The sequence below is a fragment of the Malania oleifera genome, chromosome 12 (assembly GCF_029873635.1).
Source record: "Malania oleifera isolate guangnan ecotype guangnan chromosome 12, ASM2987363v1, whole genome shotgun sequence".
Classification (NCBI taxonomy): domain Eukaryota; kingdom Viridiplantae; phylum Streptophyta; class Magnoliopsida; order Santalales; family Ximeniaceae; genus Malania; species Malania oleifera.
The window spans coordinates 12,442,642-12,462,072 of NC_080428.1; the positions used below are offsets into that span (position 1 = coordinate 12,442,642).

The window sequence follows — 19,431 nt, forward strand, 5'->3', positions numbered from 1 at the left end:
GCATTAAATCGTTCTGTCTGGCCATCTGTTTGTGGGTGGTAGCTTGGGGAAGGATTAATGCTTGATCCCATTAAAGCGAAAGAGTTCTCTCCAAAATCCACAAGTGAAGCTTACATCTTATCTCTAATTAGGCTCTCAGGGACTCCCTAGAAACCTTAAGGCTCCCACCATATCCTGCTTCTCTCTTGATTCTGTTTTTGAAAGGCATTCAAGGCCTTCCGTTCTGGACATTTTGCTACCAGATGAGGCCCCATGCAAAGAAAGCAAGAAATCGGTGGTCGATACTGCCTACTCCTTTTGTCTTCACCCTTTGACTCTCTAGTTGTTGAGGGTCCCCGATCTCTCCAAAGGCTATTAGATCCCCCGTCACTTCCCCCACTTGTAGGTCTATACACCTTGTTGGACATTTGTTCATTATTGGCGGATGTTGGATATTTCCTTTTTAGGGAACCATCTAACTGTTCGAGTGCTGTAAGGGTCGAATTTGAGAAATCGCCTAAACCTTCGCCTGCTGCGAGGGTCGAGGGGAGGTCTCGAACTCTTTGCCTTCGTAGCTCATTCTTTGGCCATGTCTTGAGTCCTCAGAGGAAATGGAATAATCTGTCAGATTCTATCATATCTTTGATGTCAAGCATTAGGGCATGGAACTCCCATACATAGCTCCTTATTGAGCCTGTTTTTTGTAAGTCGATACACCTTGCAACGCGTCATGTACTCGATATTTCCTCAATAAAACTGTGCTTTCAAAGCCTGTTTCAGTCCCTCACAGGTGTTGGTGGTATACTGATTGTGTTGCATGTCTTCACATTTGGTTTTGCACCACAAGCTCTCTTGGCTCGAAAAGATATACTATTGTAATGGTCCTCTTCTAGTTCAATCTTTGAGCACTTAAAGTAGTGTTCTACGTCAAAGACGAAATTGTTCAACTCCTTTGCGCCTCGAGCGCCCCCATAACATTTAGGTTGTGGTACCTTAATTAGGGACTCCTCAATGGTATCGGTTATCGGCCTTCGAGACATTTGTGCCACCGCATTATCACTCATCTCCTGCAAGTTGTTATGAAACTGGTTTGTAATGCCTTGGAGCTTGTCCATTTCCTTCGGATCCTCTTTCAAGGCTCTAATGGACTCTTTGAAATTTTGTGCAAGAAAATAAAAATTTTCAGTTAGCTCCCATGGAGAGGCCTCAAGATCTATTGGCTCTCCCCCTTGGGATGTAAGGGATGGCAACATGCCCTCAATGTGTTTCAGCCTATTCTCAAAGGCTTCCAACTACTCAATGTTCCTTTGGAAGACCTCAAGCTCTATTGACCTTTTCACCAAGGATCTTATGCGTGGAATGAATTTCTCAAGTTCCACAATTCTTTCCTCAAGCCCAAATACAATGTAGAGGTTTGCTTTAGTGTTTTCTCTAGAGGCCTCAAGCTCTATTGGCATACCTTTCTCTTTTAACAATTCTGTAACAAACCCGTGGAGTTCGAAGAACTTCGTCTCCAAGGTTTTTAGTTTTGTCACTCTTGCCTCAAGCGCTTCAACGTGTTCTGTCTTTCTAGACTTTGAGGTTCTCATTTTACCATTCATGGTGCTCGCACACACTGTGCTCTGATACCAACAACCATGGACCCTCAAATAAGACTCAATTAATGGCCGCGTGGCACTCATCGAGTGCTCACCCCTAACCAAGTCAGCCGATAATTACACGTTCAAGCTTGCAGACACGAGCACCAAATAAGTCTCAATAACCACTTGTAACCATGAATGCATCAATACAAACAACAACAGATCATAAAGGCAAGAGACATTCATACACAAGATATTCATAGATTAAGAAGGTACATCACTATCCAAGGCAACGAAATACAATGATGAAAAGGAATACTTGTTTTATTCAATTAAGAGGACAACCATACAAGCAATAACACAAGTAATTCGATATCCATTACAAATCCTTGGAGAATAAATGTAAAGCAATCTCTCTCCTCCATTTATCCCATTACATTGTCAGCCCCTAACACATGTCTTAATCTTTGAGACAAGCATATGACTACTGGTAGGATCAACTTGGTAGCATTCCTTTTTGACACCGACACCATATGAGCCTAAAAGCCAATCAAAGCAAATGTCGTCGTCGTGTATTGCATCAAGTGATAAATACTTGGTTAAGGGCACATTGGAGTGTAAACCCCTTCCCCACAAGGTTTTGTATCCGAGGGCATGAGCAATAAAACCCAAACAAACCATGACACACAAGTGAGGCATATGCATGGATTGCAGGGGTTGCTTCTAGGTTCAACCTGCATCCCTAAGAAGAGGTGTATATCGAAAAAGGAGACATCGATTGACAATTCCTTCAATTTAGGTAGGCAACACAGGAACCGATATTTTGCCCAAGGAAGCATTCACTTGAAGCAGCAATGAAAAGGAATGCATGAGTACTATTCTTAGCACAAGCAGAGAACTAGCAAACCCACACAAAGCAATGGCCTCTCACACATCCTTGCATACATGTTAACCACAACCCACAAAACGCAATGCATTTCACAAGGCAAAAGCCTTGCGAATAAACACACATTCAGTAGGATTGTAGAAGCACCTCTAGGCGTGACAACAATATAACCGACAATTCCCATTGAACATGCTTCAAGAATGAAAATATAGGCAATGCATGTAAACACAAACATGATATTGCTTTACCTTTGAACAAAAGCAATTAAGAGCCAATGTCAACAAAATGGGCATCGATGACTATCATAAACCCAATGCAATAACATAGTTGTATAAACATGCACCCAATTGGGTGTGGTAGAGATAACAAAGGAAATGGGGATATGAAAGAAACTGGATATTGAATGGCATGTAAAAGAAAATTTGCTATCCCTTTGGTTTAAGCACAAGCAAATCAACACCTGGTGACAAGATATAGACATTGATGGCTGTCGTAAGCCTGATGCAATATCATAGTTGCATTACCATGCACTTAATGGGTTGTGGTAGAGGGCTAACAAAGGAAATAGGAAAATGGATACATAAAAGGTTCATCAATGGTAGGGCTATGAAATAAAAAAGATATTGAATGGCATGTAAATGCAAATATGCTATTGCTTTAGTCGTAAGCTTGGTGCAATAGCATAATTGCATAAGCATGCAATCAATAGGTAAAGCTAGCCATGGTCTTAAATATCCACAAAATTTTCAAAATTTCCGTTGAAATTTCCGGTTTCCATCACCCTCGAAATCGAAATGGCACTCAATTTCCATTTTGCATAATTTTTTATCAAAATCTCTACGAATCATATGAAATTTATCGAAATATTGAAATTTTAGTGAAACTTGTCGAAATTTTAGCTATACAATGAAATTTCCCGGAATTCAAATGAGAGATATAGGAGTGAAGTGAAATTTCTCTCTTAATTTATTTTTATCGAAATAAAAGATTATTACAAATGCTTTTGAAATTATATGAAAAAATAAACTTACAACAACACCTTATTTAACCATTCATGTCTAAATTATCATTATTTGTATAATAAAGAATATTTAAATGATTTATGAATTTCATTTGTATTAACTGAACATGTTTAATGTGCATTATCTTATAAATATGTTTGATACACATGCTATATTACAACTTTTCCACCTCATACACAACATAGATGTATTTAACTTGTAGTATATTAGTCCTTAAACTTTTATTATGTTTGTTAACCATTTTTAAAGTTTCACAAAGAATTCCATGCTTTACTATTGATTTTTGTTGTTTTTTTTCAAATCGAAATCAAAATTAACATCGAAATCGAAATTTTCGTTGAAATTTCTGTACTTTTGGAGCTTTGATAGTTGAGCTGAAATCGAATTTTAAGACCTTGAAGCTAACAAAGGAAATGGGAAACTGAATATATGAAAAGGTACATCAACAAGTAGGGCTATGGAAGAAAATGGATATTGAATGGCATATAGGTGCAAATCCAGCATTACTTTGGCTCAAACACAAGGGAATGGGTATGTTATAACTGTTGTTAATTAAGTAGGTGTAACAAGAAAATGAGAAAAGCTTGAAGCTCCCATTTGCAAGTGGTTCTGTGCTCCCACTGGAACATTATTTTATTTTGTTCTTTTTATCATTAAAGAAAAATTCATTAAACGGCATCAAGGGGATGCCGTCCAAGAACATTGAATCCAAAGGGAAAAAATCATCCATACTCCAGTGTGCCAAAAAGTCAAGAATTACATGATGGTCATTGGAAAATAATCCACAATGAAAATTAGTGAAAGTAGCAAACCATTGGTTTTTGACAATCCATAATGGTGCATCTGATCCTTTGAAAGATCTCCTATTGCTTTCATTAAATAAAATTAAATAAAGGGCATCAAGGGGATGCCATCCAAGCACATTCAATCAAAAGGAAATCATCCATACTCCAGCGTGCCAGAAAGTCGAGAACTACGTGATGGTCATTGAAAAATAATCCACCATGAAAATTAGTAACAGTAGCAACAACCCTTTGCTTTCTCCTTTTCTTGCTTGAGTGGATACCTTTCCAAGCCCATAAGTCATTTCCACATTAAAGAAGTGGTCAGATTGCAAAAGTTTCTGGTCAAGGAGCAGTGCAATACGATGTGCTCCAATGGTTCAGCATTTACCAAACATAATCAAGGCCTGTCAATATGAGGCAGACCCCTCTTTTGTAGGTTGTCAATGGTAAGAATCATTCTAACAGATTGCCTCCTGGTCAAAGAAAAGCAGCCTTTGTGGTTGGCTGCAGTTTCCTAGATGGGCTTCCAGGGGACTTTGCAGCTCATTGCTGTCGGAATAGTGAACTTTCTTTAGTAGTATCTGACTGTAAAGCTACCATTTTTGTCCAGGGCTCAGTATAGGATTTTGTACAAGCTACTGTCAAATTCTAAAGATAGTCAATTGGAAATTGAAGACATTTCTAATGCAGGGAATTAGGGAGCATCCTAGGAAATCCCATGATCTGTAAAAGCTTCTTTGTTGCTGGCCAGCGTGAAAAAGGAAGGACTTTTGCGCAAAGTGTGTGCAAATGTGGTAGTTTCTCTGTGAAGAATGCCTCATTCCAATTCCTAATATATATACCACCTCTGATCTAAGGTAGATTGAAGCACAGGAGTCAACATGTGAAACTGATTTACGGTAGACACTGAGTTCCTACAGCTTACCTTTATGAGTGCTATCTTACTCACTAATGGGTCCATTCTCTTGGTCAAATTTAAAAAACTTCTCATGCATGTCAACGATATTGGTTTGATTCTTATCTTGTGAGAAACATTTATGAATGTCATCCCATACGACTATTGTCTGTCCTTTTTTATTTTTTGAGAATTTATTAAAAGGGCATCAATGGGACCGGAAAACAGAGTCAGCTCTCTTGTAGGATGTCACAAAAGTTTAAAATTACATTATGGTCATTCACTGCAATCGTACTGTGCCCAGCTGGAAACCACAGTATTCCACTGTTCTTTACAAATCTGAAGTGGTGTGAGAGTGTTTTTGAACACCCTCCCATTTCTTTCTTTCCAAGCATGCCAGAAAATAGCAAAAGGGATGGGGGATAAAGTCTTTCTCTTCTCCTTGGTAGCTCGAATCCCTTTCCATTCCCAAAGCTCCCCTCCCACTGAGCTGGCAGAAAACTATCTGTCTGATCATGGTTAGAGCCATATTCCAAAGGGTCCTTGTCCAGGGGCAATGGAGGAGGACATGCTCAACTAATTCTGCATCTGCCACGCAAAGAGAGCACCTATTGACGACAATCAGCCCCCTTTTGTGTAACTTGTCCATGGTTAAGAACTTTCCATGTGTTGCCTCCCAAGCAAGAAAAGCTACGTTTGTAGGGGCATCCATTTTCCAAATGTGAGTCAAAGGGAGATGCTATGGTTCATTTCCATTGGTGGGAGCTGTCAACACATTCCAAAGGTTTAGCTCTACCAAGGTGAATCTTTGGACCGACAAATGTCAAACTTGCAATGTGGAATTTTTATTTTGAAATGAGGTGTAGGTCAATAACATGTCAATGAAGTTGCCACTAACCTGCTTTATTCAACGTGAGGTACCTAATGGTTTTCTACCGATTAATTGAACTAGCTAACCTAGGGTCCAAGGAATTGATAGTCAATGGTCTACCCACCAGAGCTAAGTTCAGGAGTGCGGCTATGTGAAGGGGAGATACTAGCACCTTTACACTCCCGTTCTACGAACGGTACCTAATTAATCTATTGTTGTCTTCGAATTCAACCTATCAAGACTTTAATTTTTTCATTTGGAATTTACTGGACTTTGATATATTGGATAAACCCGCACAAGACGACGATTATCCTCATATCGAGATCCTCAAAGGTATGCACATGGCACCACCTTGAGGTCCGTTGTAGGATGAATTTTGTTTTGTGAATGTGCTTTGATGTATATTTACCCTCGATTAGATATTGAGTCAACCCTGCACAAGAGGACAATTACCATTACCTCGAGATCCTCAAGGGTATGCACAGGACACCACCTTGAGGTCTGTCGGTGATTCATTAAATTATTTTAGGGTTTTAAAGTGTCCATTCATCCAAATCGTTCAACATTCAGGTAAGGATTCAAGCATGGTTTCACATTGTGGCAAAATGACATCACATATCATTGGGGCATCATATGCAATTCAAACTACTGTGAGCCTAAACAAACCTCATAAGAGTGTCATTTTACAGCATTTTGGCATGATTCAATCATACCAACATTCACAAATAGATAAATGCACACAAAACAAGGTACAGGGGCTGCCGAGGCTCTGTTTTTATAAATTCTTTAATCCTCAATACTCAAATTAAGATGCACATGAGCTCAAAACAGTTTGAAAATTTTAAAACTAAAATAAAAACCTCTAGAAATTTTCAGTATTTTCAAGAATTTTCTGCATTTTTCTATGTTTTTTTAACAATTTAGGAAGGCTAAAAATGTAGAAAAATACAAAAACATTCAATAAAAAATACCCGAGAGACAAAAATCATCCTAAAAAAACTGAACATTGGAAATAGGATCCCATAGAATACTATGCAGTAAATTAACTAAAATCCTGAAGAAAATATTTTTTGAATTAGAAATAGCCAAATTAGAGCAAATATAAATATAAATAATAAATAAAATAAATTAAGGAAATGAGTTTAAACTAAAATAAATTTTTTTTTCTGTCTGCCTCCTATTTTTTTTATAGAATTTTTGCAATTAAAAAACAGTTTTTATTGATTTTTAGAATTTAAAATAAATTTATTAAATTAAATAAATAAAAACAGATTGGACCGGTCGCTCAGTATGCACAGACCGGTCAACCGGTCCAGGTGGACGCTTTAAATTACATATGTGCTGTGCTTTGCACGTGATGCGGGCATTGGGAGATGGTGCAACTCTGGTCATCTTCTTCAGTTGCACTCTGGCGAGTAGTCAGAACCATAATGGGCCTGTCAACGTAAACTTGTAACTCCAAACTCTGAAGTTAGAAAAATGCCGCACCATAACTATTCTTCTCCTCTTGGTGCTTAGATTATTTTTTGACCAAAAATTCAGCATAAAAGCCTCACAATCCGTCACCAGTTGGTTGGCTGTCACTGGCGATAATGGCGACGGTGGTGGTTTTATGCCTTCCCACGTTTGTTTTTATGCCATTTTTGCTTATTTTGAACCTCCAGACCTCCTTTCTCCCCTTTTTCACTTTTTGTCAATTCATGCACATAAAATTTGTCTTTTCCGAATCTCTCCTCTCTTCTCTCTTTCCAGCCAGCCATGGCCTCTGACCACCTGTTTGTTTTCTCCTCTCTGTTTTTTTCTCTATTTTTCTGGGTATTCTTGACCTCTTCCAACCCTAGATACATGTATGGCCTCAAAACCCGAACTTTGAATTGATTCTCACACCAACCCTAATTTGGCTTGCCCTTGAATCATAAGCGACCCTTGATCATGTTTTAAAGGTCTTATTTCAAAGCAAATACCCTTAAAGTCAAGACTTTAATACAATATTTGCAAGCAAAATTGCAGCTTTATCTTATGCTTGAAAGAAATTATAAAAATCGCACCTTTGGCATGTGATTTGAGGGATTTCGCCATATAATCATGTTTGCATATTTAAAATCATGGAATCATGTAAAGAAGTTTGAGAAGGAGAGATTTACCTTTGAAGTTTTGATCTCTCCAGCCTTTAAATAATCTCTCCTTTCCTTAGCTTGAATCTTTTTATCTCCAAGCTTAGAAGCTTTCTTATTTAATCCTCTTCTTTTCTCCGTTTCTCCTCTTTTCTTATCTTGCTCCTCTCTCTTGCCCTCTCTTTTGGAGTAAACTTATACTCCAATTCCCTTGTGTCTCCCTTTTGCAAGAGCCGTAACTTCTTATTTATAGAGAAGCAAGGGAGCTTGCCCTAATCCAGCAATTCCAAAAATGCTCTTTTAGAACAAGGAAACCCCTTCCTTGTCCTAAATGGGGGTTTTGGCACAAGAATTAGTTCTCCCAAGGATAGCAGCTTATCCTTATCTGGAGTAACTCTTCAATTAAATCAATTAAGACTCACTTAAGCTTTAAAAGTGTAATTGAAGGTTCAAATTTGAAATTGATGAAGAAAGGCATAGGACGAAAGGAGAGAGACTTCAATTGGACTCTCTCCTATTTTCTAATTAATTTCAATTTGGACAAAGTAGATGTCTAGAAGAGCTTCCTGTGGAAGGATCTGACTGAGAAGATCTTATTTTTGTCTATGGTCCACTTTGGTTGATTGGGTATGTTTTGGTGTTGAAAGGTGTAGAAGTGGCTAAAAAGGTTAATGGATGGTGGATTTCCCAATCTTCCACCATTCTGGAAATTGGAATGTTCGAAGAGTTCCCATGTTCTGAAATTTGAAGGTGATGACTGATTAGTGCTTTCTTTTCATGGGCCAAGTTGTGGATAGTAGGAAATAAAGTACTTAGGGCCTCCTTATACCAGCAGTAAATATTGTCTCCATTCCTTACTTTAAATCTGATAAAGGAGAAGAAGTTGTCCCAGCCTTTATTGATAAATTTCCACAACCCAACAACACGTGGACCTATGACGGCCTGAGCAATCAATTCATTATGCTGTAACCCATATTTGTAAGCAATGACACCCTGCCAAAAATGGTACCTCTCTTTAATAAATCTCCACAACCATTTCCCAAGAAGAGCTTTATTGAAACAATGTTCAACAATTCATGGTTTTCATGCTATTCCACTATCACAGAAATATATAGTCATTCTCCATCCAGTCTTCATGATCCTTGGATGCTAGGGATGCTTGAGAATGCAGCTGATAAACTTTCCTTTTGCATTAATATACACTCCCCTTTTTATGGTTGTTATCTGCATGAACTTAATAGAAGAGATTTCTCTGCGGAGGCAATCAAGATAACCCCCAACATACTGTAAACCTGCACACACCAGCATGATCAAAACAAACAGCAGCTATCACCAGGGCCCACGAGAACAGCAGAGTAGGAAAAATAGGAATCCCAAACATCAGATCAGAAAGAGTACAAAACAATTAAATTTCATTTTGTAGCATACAACCTAATATGTCCACTGTTAAAGCTTGGTGTACATTGTTGGCCCACAACCTAATAGCTTAAGCTTTTAGGTAAAGTGGTAATCGAGCATGGTTTCAAAGCTGGTTTCCAGTAGGTTCTGGGTTCTCGTCTTGTTGCCTGCATTTGTTGTGTGGTGTTTAAAAAAAAATATTGTATTCCCTGTAATGGGTGTTATCTTCTGTGTGTTTCTCTCTCCACATGCTGTCGAGCTGCACGTGCGGGGGAGTGTTAAAGCTTGATATACATTGTTTGCCCACAACCTAATAACTTAAGCTTTTAGGTGAAGTGGTAATCTAACACCCACTAATTCAGAGTCAGTGTGGAGCTTCAGTTACCCACAATCATAACTGAACAGCGACTATCACTAGGCAGCAGTACATCCTAGCAATTACAGCAGCCTGGGAGTGCTAACAGGCAGCAGCTGGAAGAAACCATGCGAAAGACAGCCTGACATTGATTGATAGCAGATTCAGGCTGGAACAGGCACCAAACAAGAGTGAAAAACTAATCAGAAATGACTATAGGCAGAAAAGCTGCACTAGCTAAGCACCCTGCAATTCAGTGTTCTATCAGCAACAGATGCAATTTGTGTACATTCCCACTACCCTGTGAACACAAGCTGCCTCCAATAATGGATGCACACAGCCCATCTGAGATGAGTAACCCTTATCTGTTTTCAAACTCAAGGGCGCATCTGATTTTAGAGTTGACCAGGGTGAGAAAAGCAAAAGAAGAAAAAAACTGTCTAAACCAATTCAGATCAATGATCAATCAGATTTGGAAGATCTTATTGCTCTGATACCATTTGATTCCATTTTGCAAATCTGAAGCAATCCAAATAGTTGATGGAAAAAATATAGAACTTCATATTGTAGAAGGAGAACAGAAAAGAAAAGAAGTGAGGTCTGTTGGCCAGAGCTGGAGGTTGTGTATCTGCTCCCCAAGCTAGACCCTGCTTATAATAATAATATGTACTCTTAACTATAGGGAATGAGAATATGGTGGTTACCTAGAATTTTTAAGTGATAGGAAGCTCCCAAACTTTAGTACTCAATACGGTGCACAATCTGACAATGATATTAGTGAGTTAAAATGGATCATGCTTCACTTTACTTGTCCTGATATAATGTCTGATTTGTTCACCTAGGATTGAAATACTGGTATCGTGTGTCTGTTAATTTTTAGCATTGATTTCTTATTGCAGGTGGTGCGTTGTACTGCCCCTCTGCTTGATGAGACATTGAAGTCAAAGCTACTGACATTTCTTCCATGCTTATTTCAATGCATTCGGCATTCCCATGTTGCTGTTAGATTGGCTGCTTCTAGGTGCATCACTTCAATGGCCAAGGCAAGGACAGGGAGTGTGATGGGAGCTGTAGTAGAGAAGGTCATTCCAATGTTGGAGGATTCGGCTTCTGTTCATGCGAGACAAGGTGCTGGCATGCTTGTGAGTTTGCTAGTTCAGGGATTGGGTGTGGAGCTGGTCCCATATGCTCGTTTATTAGTTGTTCCTCTTCTGAGGTGCATGAGTGACTCTGATCATTCTGTTAGACAGAGTGTGACTCATAGTTTTGCTGCTCTTGTACCTCTTCTTCCGCTAGCACGTGGCATTCCACCACCCAGTGGACTGAATGAAGGCTTATCTAAAAATACAGAAGATGCTCAATTTTTGGAGCAACTGCTTGATAATTCTCATATTGATGATTACAAGCTCGCTACTGAACTAAAAGTGACTCTGAGGAGGTAGGTGTTGGTGTCTGTTTTTGTTGATTTCAATTAATTTTTTCAATTGAATTTTTCTACCCAGTTTCTATTTCAATTGAAACCACTGCAGTTTACATTGATCACTGCATGCTGTTTTGGTACCTTGGGAATGGAAAACAAATGGAAAGACATTTTTACATTATTCCATGTACACCGGTTAATTAATGAAAACTGGTTGGTAGCATGTACTTACAAGATTAGTTGTAATTATTTCCATGTGAGGATTTTACAGGATTTAATTATTTTTTTCAGTCTTTACAGGAATTATACTAATCAGGCATTATATTGAAGTTTTACAGAGTTGCCAGTTCATTACTTGGCATGGAATTAAAATTTTCTGAAATTTCCAAAATTTCAATCAATATTTTGCATTGCAGAGGTTTCAAGCAAATAGATAAAGGATGCCTCTTTTTTTGTTTGAAGAATTTGCTCCAAAAAATTTCAATGGAATTCTGGAAATAGCTGGAGCATTATATATCTTGGCATCAATTTTGAATATTCATGCAGTATTTTTTAGTAACAATATTATCATATTGTCTATGTCTATATTTGATTGATGGATGGGTGGAAAGGAGCTTTTTTCACTTTAAAGGATCATAGTACTCTTATTCATGCTTGTCTTTCCTCCATTCCCCTGTATTTATTTGTCCCCTTTTAGAATGCCAGTGAGGGTTGCTTGAAGATTAGAGAGATTAGTGAGGGACTTTTTGTGGTCGGAACCTGGTGAGCAGGACGGGAATCATCTAATAGGGTGGACCATTATGTTTAGGTACTTTGGCTAGAGGAAAGAGTGGTAAGCTTTGTGGCGTTGCACTAATCTGCTTACGGTTTGGTGTATATAGTTGGAAGGAAATGATAGAATCTTTAAAGTTGTATCACCCCCATTAGTATGCTCTGGAGCAGAGTGGTATTCCTTGCGTCCCTTTAGTGCTTGGAAAATGTCTTTTCGTTGTTGCACGCCTTTCTTCCTTTAATGTAATTTATTGTTTATGAAAAAAGAAATATTTGATTAGTTTCTTATGCTATGTTAACTAAAAAAAATGTTATTTAAAAAATATTAGTTTCTGGCTGCTTTAAGGACTACTGTCAGGATGTCATCTGAGATTTGGTGGCTTTATTATGCTGATCTATTTTTTTTATTCTCCTTTTTCCTGTTTTCATGAGTGAAGACTTCTTGTTCTCTGCTTTTATATCTGTTTTTTCCTTGTTTTAATAGAGGTTCTTTTTCCATAAAAAAATAGTTAAATACAGTGACCATTAAGTTAGCTAAAAAAATTACGATTGCATTTAAATAAATAGGTTATAATGATAATTTTTTGTGCACAGTGCATGTCTAACCGTGCTCCTTATCAACAAGGACCGTGTCAGATGGTCGAAGAGGATTCAAAACACATGTGAATTGTTTTCTATTGTTTTTAAAGGATTATTCTGGATAAATGGGATGTTGTGTGAATGCTCTTTCTTCTTTGCATTCTTAGTTACTTGCTGTCATAAACAGCCTGTTTATATGTCTTATGTATTGTACACTTATTGTATATGTTTTTTCATCAATTAATTTTATTCCCAATTTGTTTGAAGAGAATATATTTATTCCATCAAAGGTTGTGTGACGGGGGTTATCTTTGTCCTTAAGATTTTTTTTTATAATATTTAATATATAAGAGGGCAGACCTGGAGTCTTCTGTTCTTCTCTATCACTAGCTTTACAACGTGGTATGAGAGCATTAATCTACTCTACTTCTGTCTTATCAGTGCTGTGTCTTTGGGGACACTGTTTTTTGTTTTTTACCCTTATCTTCCCCTAGTTAGTTCTCAAATCTGATTTTCTGGTTGGCTTGACTCATTGAGGGACCCTTTTTCATCATGGTTTGGTTGTGCAGGGTCCTTGGTAGGATGCTGTGTGTTTGTGGTAGTTTGCTGATGTGAAGCAGTTATGCTCTGTTTCGGGTATCCTGCTGGTGCTATTCTGCTGTTCTACTGTTCTGGCTGATATTGGCATCATGAGGCTTTATTAATTCTGCTTCTTTGTAATTGCTTGGTTGCTTCCAATCTTGTTTCAGTTGCCGGTGGTTTTGAAGAGAAGAAGAGATGAGAAGGGGAGAATAAGAGTAAAAGAAAAGAAAATTAAGGGGTAGTTTGCTGGAGTCTATGTACAGCTCTAGGGCTGCCTTCTTATATATTATTAGTAAGAATGTCTCAAGGACAAAAATACCCCCATTAACACAACCTAATTACTAAAATGACATTCTCTTCTTACATACAGACACAGACACAGACAGAGACAGACACAGACACACAGATAACAGATATCTATATCTATATATATATATATGGTTTTCCGAGGAGGAAATTTGTGACATGATAATGGGTGGCTCAACCTCACATAGGAATTACTCTTTTGCCTGATCCCTGACCCTAGGAAAAAGATCTAAATAATAGTAGAACACTGTGAAACCCAAATAACAATGCCATTTGATAGCTAATTTCTTCCCCTCTCTGTCATTGACTAATAGGGGCTGTTAAAATATTTTTTTGGAGGAAAAAGCTGTCGATAATGTTATTTAGGCTCTCATCGTGTCTTTCCCTAGATTCACTTGTCACACTCATTATATTCATCAAATATGTTCTGTTGGCTTAATCAAGTGTTAATGGCATGGGGATTCAAATTATGGATGCAGAATTGGTTTTTGGTCCTCTTTTGGGAAAAATGCAGACCTCAAGTTAAAAGGCATTGTTTATTTGATAAGAGCTTGTGAAAAATTAATGACAACCTTCATGATAGCATTACCTTCTGATGAAACTAAGGGCCCGCTTCACTGCCATTGTTCTCTTTAAAACAGAAAAAAATGAACATAGAAAACAATTTTTTTATAGCAATGAACATAGAAAACATAATAATGCTGTTTTTCAACTATGATCTCAAAAAACATCTGCTTTCAGAAAATTTTAAAAAATTTGAATATTAAATAATGGGATCTAGTAAACATTGCAAACAACCTGAACCTTTGATCAAAACATTTGTTTAATGTATCTTAAAATTGTGTGCATATCAAAATTGGTTTGATGTTTGCTGTCATTTTAGAATTTTTCTTATTTAGTTTTCAGTTTATTTTGGCGAATCAACTATGATTTTGAATTATAAATATATTATTATATGTCTTCTTCGCTTATTGTACATCCTTACAGCTTTTAATTTAATCCCTTCATATTGATTTCATTGACAGTCTCCATTGAGGTGGCTTTTCAACTATCTTTACATGCCTCTTACTGTTTTATTCTCCATGTGCTTGTAGGTATCAACAAGAAGGCATAAACTGGTTGGCTTTTCTAAGACGTTTTAAGCTCCATGGAATCTTATGTGATGACATGGGACTCGGTAAAACACTTCAAGCAGCAGCAATTGTGGCTTCTGACATTGCAGAGCATCGTGCTTTGAATAATAATGAAGATCCACCTTTATCATTAATTGTTTGTCCATCAACTCTTGTTGGACACTGGGCCTATGAGATAGAAAAGTATATTGATCCTTCTGTAATAACTACTCTTCAGTATGTTGGTTCTGCTCAGGAGCGTCTCTCACTTCGAGCTTGTTTTGATAAGCATAATGTAATCTTAACATCTTATGATGTTGTCCGTAAGGATATTGATCATCTTGGACAGCTCTTGTGGAATTACTGTATTTTAGATGAAGGACACATCATTAAGAATGCAAGGTCTAAGATTACAGGTGCAGTTAAACAGTTGAAAGCCCAGCACCGCCTCATTTTAAGTGGAACACCAATCCAGGTTGGTTACAAGTGTATAAGAAAAACCAGGTATATAACAAGATTTTCGAGCTTTCCTGATTATTGGATTTAATATTTTCAGAATAACATCTTGGATCTGTGGTCCCTTTTTGACTTTCTGATGCCAGGCTTTCTTGGTACAGAAAGACAGGTATGCATCTTATACTCCTCTCTGTGTCTATGCCCCTCTCCCTCACACACATACTGACACACTATTTATTGATTCATTTTTTTGTTTATTTTGTTGATTTCCGTGCTTATGTTTGTAGCTTTATGCATGATTAACTAACTGCCTAGTTCCCTATATTGCTTTCTGCATTAATATCTTCTATAAAATAGAAAACATGTCAATAAAAAGCACGAGAAACACAAATGGACTATTCATTTAAACAGTTTGGGTGCCATTGAGTAAGTCATATTTGACCACAGTTTTAAATTTCAATTTTGACTAAAATTTGAGCGCTTAAAAATACAGAAATTCCCAGTTCAATTTTAATGTTAAAAAATGATGCAAATCTGTGGCAAAGCATGAGAATTTATTTAACTTTGGAAACTGCTCATAGACATAATAATGCATGTTTTAGGTTCAAAATATTGTGGACAATGCACAAAGGAAAAATATGTGATATGGTGTGTAAGGTGCAATAAGTGTAAAACAATAAACATATTAATTGATATAAATACAATGCATTAATTAACAAATATCAAAATCCAATTGACAATAAAATATTTATAAAATAATGGCGGACATATTTTGTCAAAATAAAGACGTTATGAAAGCTAACTTATGGATAAATACTAGCATTTTTGTTTGTGATCATGGTGGAAATAACTAATTATTGAATCAGACTATGTTTAGTTATTAATATTATATATAACTTATAATATCAATAACCAAAGAAACTACATTTGCTGCAAAAAAAAATTATTATTGAATACTGAAAATATATGTATATATTATGAAATAGAAAGTGAAAATTCTGACTCAATATGTATAAGGTGATAAATGAAAAAAAGAGAAGGCCCAAGGAATTCAAAAATTGAAGGAAAGGACTTTATTATCAAGTCACTCTAATTTGTCAGTATCTGACGTACATTGCAGTACCATTTCTCTGTGTTAGGTGGAGTTCAACTTGTTTGTGGGATCTTGCAGCTATTGTCATCTGTTTACATGCATAGATGATAGTATACTGAATCTTGATTTAAGCACCTCTACCTTTTTGGTTTAAACATCTTTTTCAAAGTTGCCTGTGGCCTTGAACTGCCCATTGTCCATTGGAGAATAGGCTGCTCTTGGCTCTGTTGTTAACAAGGAAATAGGTGCATAGTCTATCGGTTTTGTTGAAGAATTACGTGAATTGGAAGACCTAATCACAATGTTAGGTTCTCCCCCTCTATTTATAATAAATGCTGAGTACATTACAATGACCATATTACCCTTACTAACTCACGCTTACCACATGGCAATAGCACACAGCAGTAATCATGCACTCCTAGCTTGTTATAATTGGATTTATCTCGAGCATGTCCCAAAGCTTTAGTGAATAAATCGGCGAGTTGGAATTTAGACTGATAAATCATTGTTATGAGCTTCTGCACAAGTTTATTTCTAACAAAGTGACAATCATCTTCTGTGTTTCATCCAATCTTATGAAGACTGGGTTGGAAGCAAAATGAATAGCAACTTGATTATCATACATCAACTCCATAGGCCGAGAATGTGGAAAACAACTTCTTCTAACATGTTCTTTAGTCAAATATGTTCACATGTAGTGTGGGTCTTGGCCTAATACTCTTAACTTAGTTCTCAATCGGGACGCCACAGTTTGTTTCTTACTTTTCCAGGATACCAAGTTACCACCAAGAAAAACAAAATTTCTGAATGACTGCATCCCACTTGTTGTGAAAGATATATCAGGTTGAGTGACTGAGATAATTTGATATTCTGACGAGTGTATGATCAGCCAACAAATCACCAACATCTGGCTCTAACTTGCTCATACGATCCTTGGGAGTATGACACTTCGGAGCCATCTCATCTGAAAGGTCTAGAACATATTTCTTCTGTGACCAAACAGTCTCTTACAAGATCTGGATACTTTCCATACTGAAGAAGTATTTTTTTGGCCTTAAATATCATTGGTCTGAAATTTAGTTTGTAGAAAATGCTTTAGGCACTTACCTCAATCATCATCACAAGAAATCACAATATCACCGATGTGCACAATGAGCAGAATCCGACAAGAAGCTGTATGACAAAAACATAGAGAGTGATCTAGTGTGCAGCTGAAGACCAAACTCTAGTAGTCCGGAACTGAATTGAACAAACCATGCTTATCAGGATTTCTTGAGCTGACACACTAATTGTGACTCCCTCTAAGCAAAAAATCCAGGTGCTTTCTTGTTCCACATAGATCTCCTCCTGATCACCATGTGGGAAGGCATTCATCACATTGTAGTGATGTAGTGGTCAATGACATGTGATGCTTGAGATGAACAAACCTAGGCAAGTTTAGTGACCAGGGAGAATGTGTCCAAATGATACACCTGAATGTGTCCCTTAGCAACAAGCATAGTAGTCAAAAGCGCGCCTGAGGCAAAAGGTGCACTTGCACTTCATAAGGGTTGAGGCGAGGTGACCTTTAAGGGCACAGTGAGGCACACCGACACACGACGCAGTGTTGTGTGGCCAACAAATTTTACCATATAATTTGCTTCTTTTTTTTTCGCTTCTCTTTTAATCTCAGGCATCTGATTTGTGCCGTGATTATAAAAAAAAGGTTGAAAGAACAATACAATAGTTAGTGTATCCTGTATCTAATATCATTCAACTTTCAGCAAGTTTGTCCTCTCTCAGAAAAAAAGACCTCGGCATCTCATGGTACAATGCCAACCTTAGATTCTGAAGTCAAGTCTCAAGCTTTAATTGAAGGACAACTTGCTGCTCTGAATATATAGATTTTCAGATTTGCTAAAGACTCAAAACCCATTTTTATCTTTTTTTCTAACGAAAAAAATAAGTTTCGTTTTTGGGGAGAACCAAAGGGCAGTTCAGCTCCCATTCCCCAAACTGTTAAAAAACAAAAATAGGAAGTGTGGGGAGAAATGACAAGAAGATATTGGAACATCCATTTGGAAGAGATGATGGAAGCAGGAGTTCATTTTGGTCATGGTACTAGGAAATGGAATCCTAGAATGGCGCCTTATATCTCCGGAAAGCGCAAAGGTATTCATATTACAAATCTTACTAGAACCGCTTGTTTTTTATCAAAAGCTTGTGATTTTTTGCCATCTTCTTCTTCTTGATCAACTAGGTCTCCTCTCCTGTTTTCTTCTTTCTTATGTCATCTTCTTCCTCTTCTTGATTGATGAAAATCAGTGATTCTGCTGCTCTGCAGCTCTCAGTTAGAGCTACCGTGACCCCTTTTTTATTTTTTCTTTATTTTTTTTCCTGCTTTTTTTTTTTTTTGGAATTTATGCCACTTTTTCCTGCATATCTGCTCAGCTGCTCTCAGACTTTTTTCTTCTTTTTTTCTTCTTCTGGCCTACTGTGATGCTCATAGTCAGAACCTTCATTTTTGAGTTTTTTCTTTTGCTTCTTTTTTTTTTTTGGGAATTTCTGCACCTTTTGCGCAAAATTTCTACTCAGTTGCTCCTCAGTTTTTTTTCTTCTGGACTGCTCTGCTGCTCCAGGCCCCTTTCTGATGTTCTTTTTCTTTTCTTAGCATTTCAGCTTCTTCTGTTATTTGGAATTGCTGGTATTTCAGTCACAGTTGCACTGCTGCTGCTTTTGCTGTTTTCTTGTTTTCAGATGTTTATTTTTGTTTCTATTTTGTGGAACTTATGGCATGAACATCGCATATTATTGAAAATTTGTGCTATAGTATTCATTTTTATGTTCTAGTATTGAATATTTTGATTCTTAAAGTTCAAATATTAGTGCTAGTGTGTTTACAATCGAGCATTCATTATATAGTGTATTCTACAGACAATTTTAATAAATATGTGCCTTACCTTTGTGAGGCACACATCTTTGCCTCACACCCTACGCCTAGGCTGTAGGCACCCTTTGTGCTTTAGTGGGCTTTGTGTCGTGGACTTGCACCTATGCTCCAACTACCTTTTGCTCAGTCATCATCAACTAAGTCTACTAAGATATCATCATCTTATTCTTCCCCACTAGAAATTTTCTTCTCCAACATCTTGTTCCTCTTCAGTCTCTTCTGCACTACCCATTTGGATCTCATCCTCATACACAAGTTCAACACCCTAGCACCTCCAAATAAGGTTCTTCCTCCTCCT

General features: G+C 37.3%; 1 protein-coding gene across 4 annotated transcripts in view; it reads left to right on the forward strand.

The window, feature by feature from the left end:
* The window catches only part of LOC131144932 (TATA-binding protein-associated factor BTAF1), a 109,283-nt gene that overhangs the window by 57,762 nt on the left and 32,090 nt on the right, over positions 1-19,431 (forward strand). For all 4 annotated transcript variants that reach the window (XM_058093895.1, XM_058093897.1, XM_058093896.1 and 1 more), the window contains exons 19-21: positions 10,785-11,323; positions 14,638-15,130; positions 15,212-15,280. In XM_058093895.1, the coding sequence (XP_057949878.1) occupies positions 10,785-11,323; positions 14,638-15,130; positions 15,212-15,280 (1,101 nt within the window). The remainder of the gene's footprint in view (positions 1-10,784; positions 11,324-14,637; positions 15,131-15,211; positions 15,281-19,431) is intronic.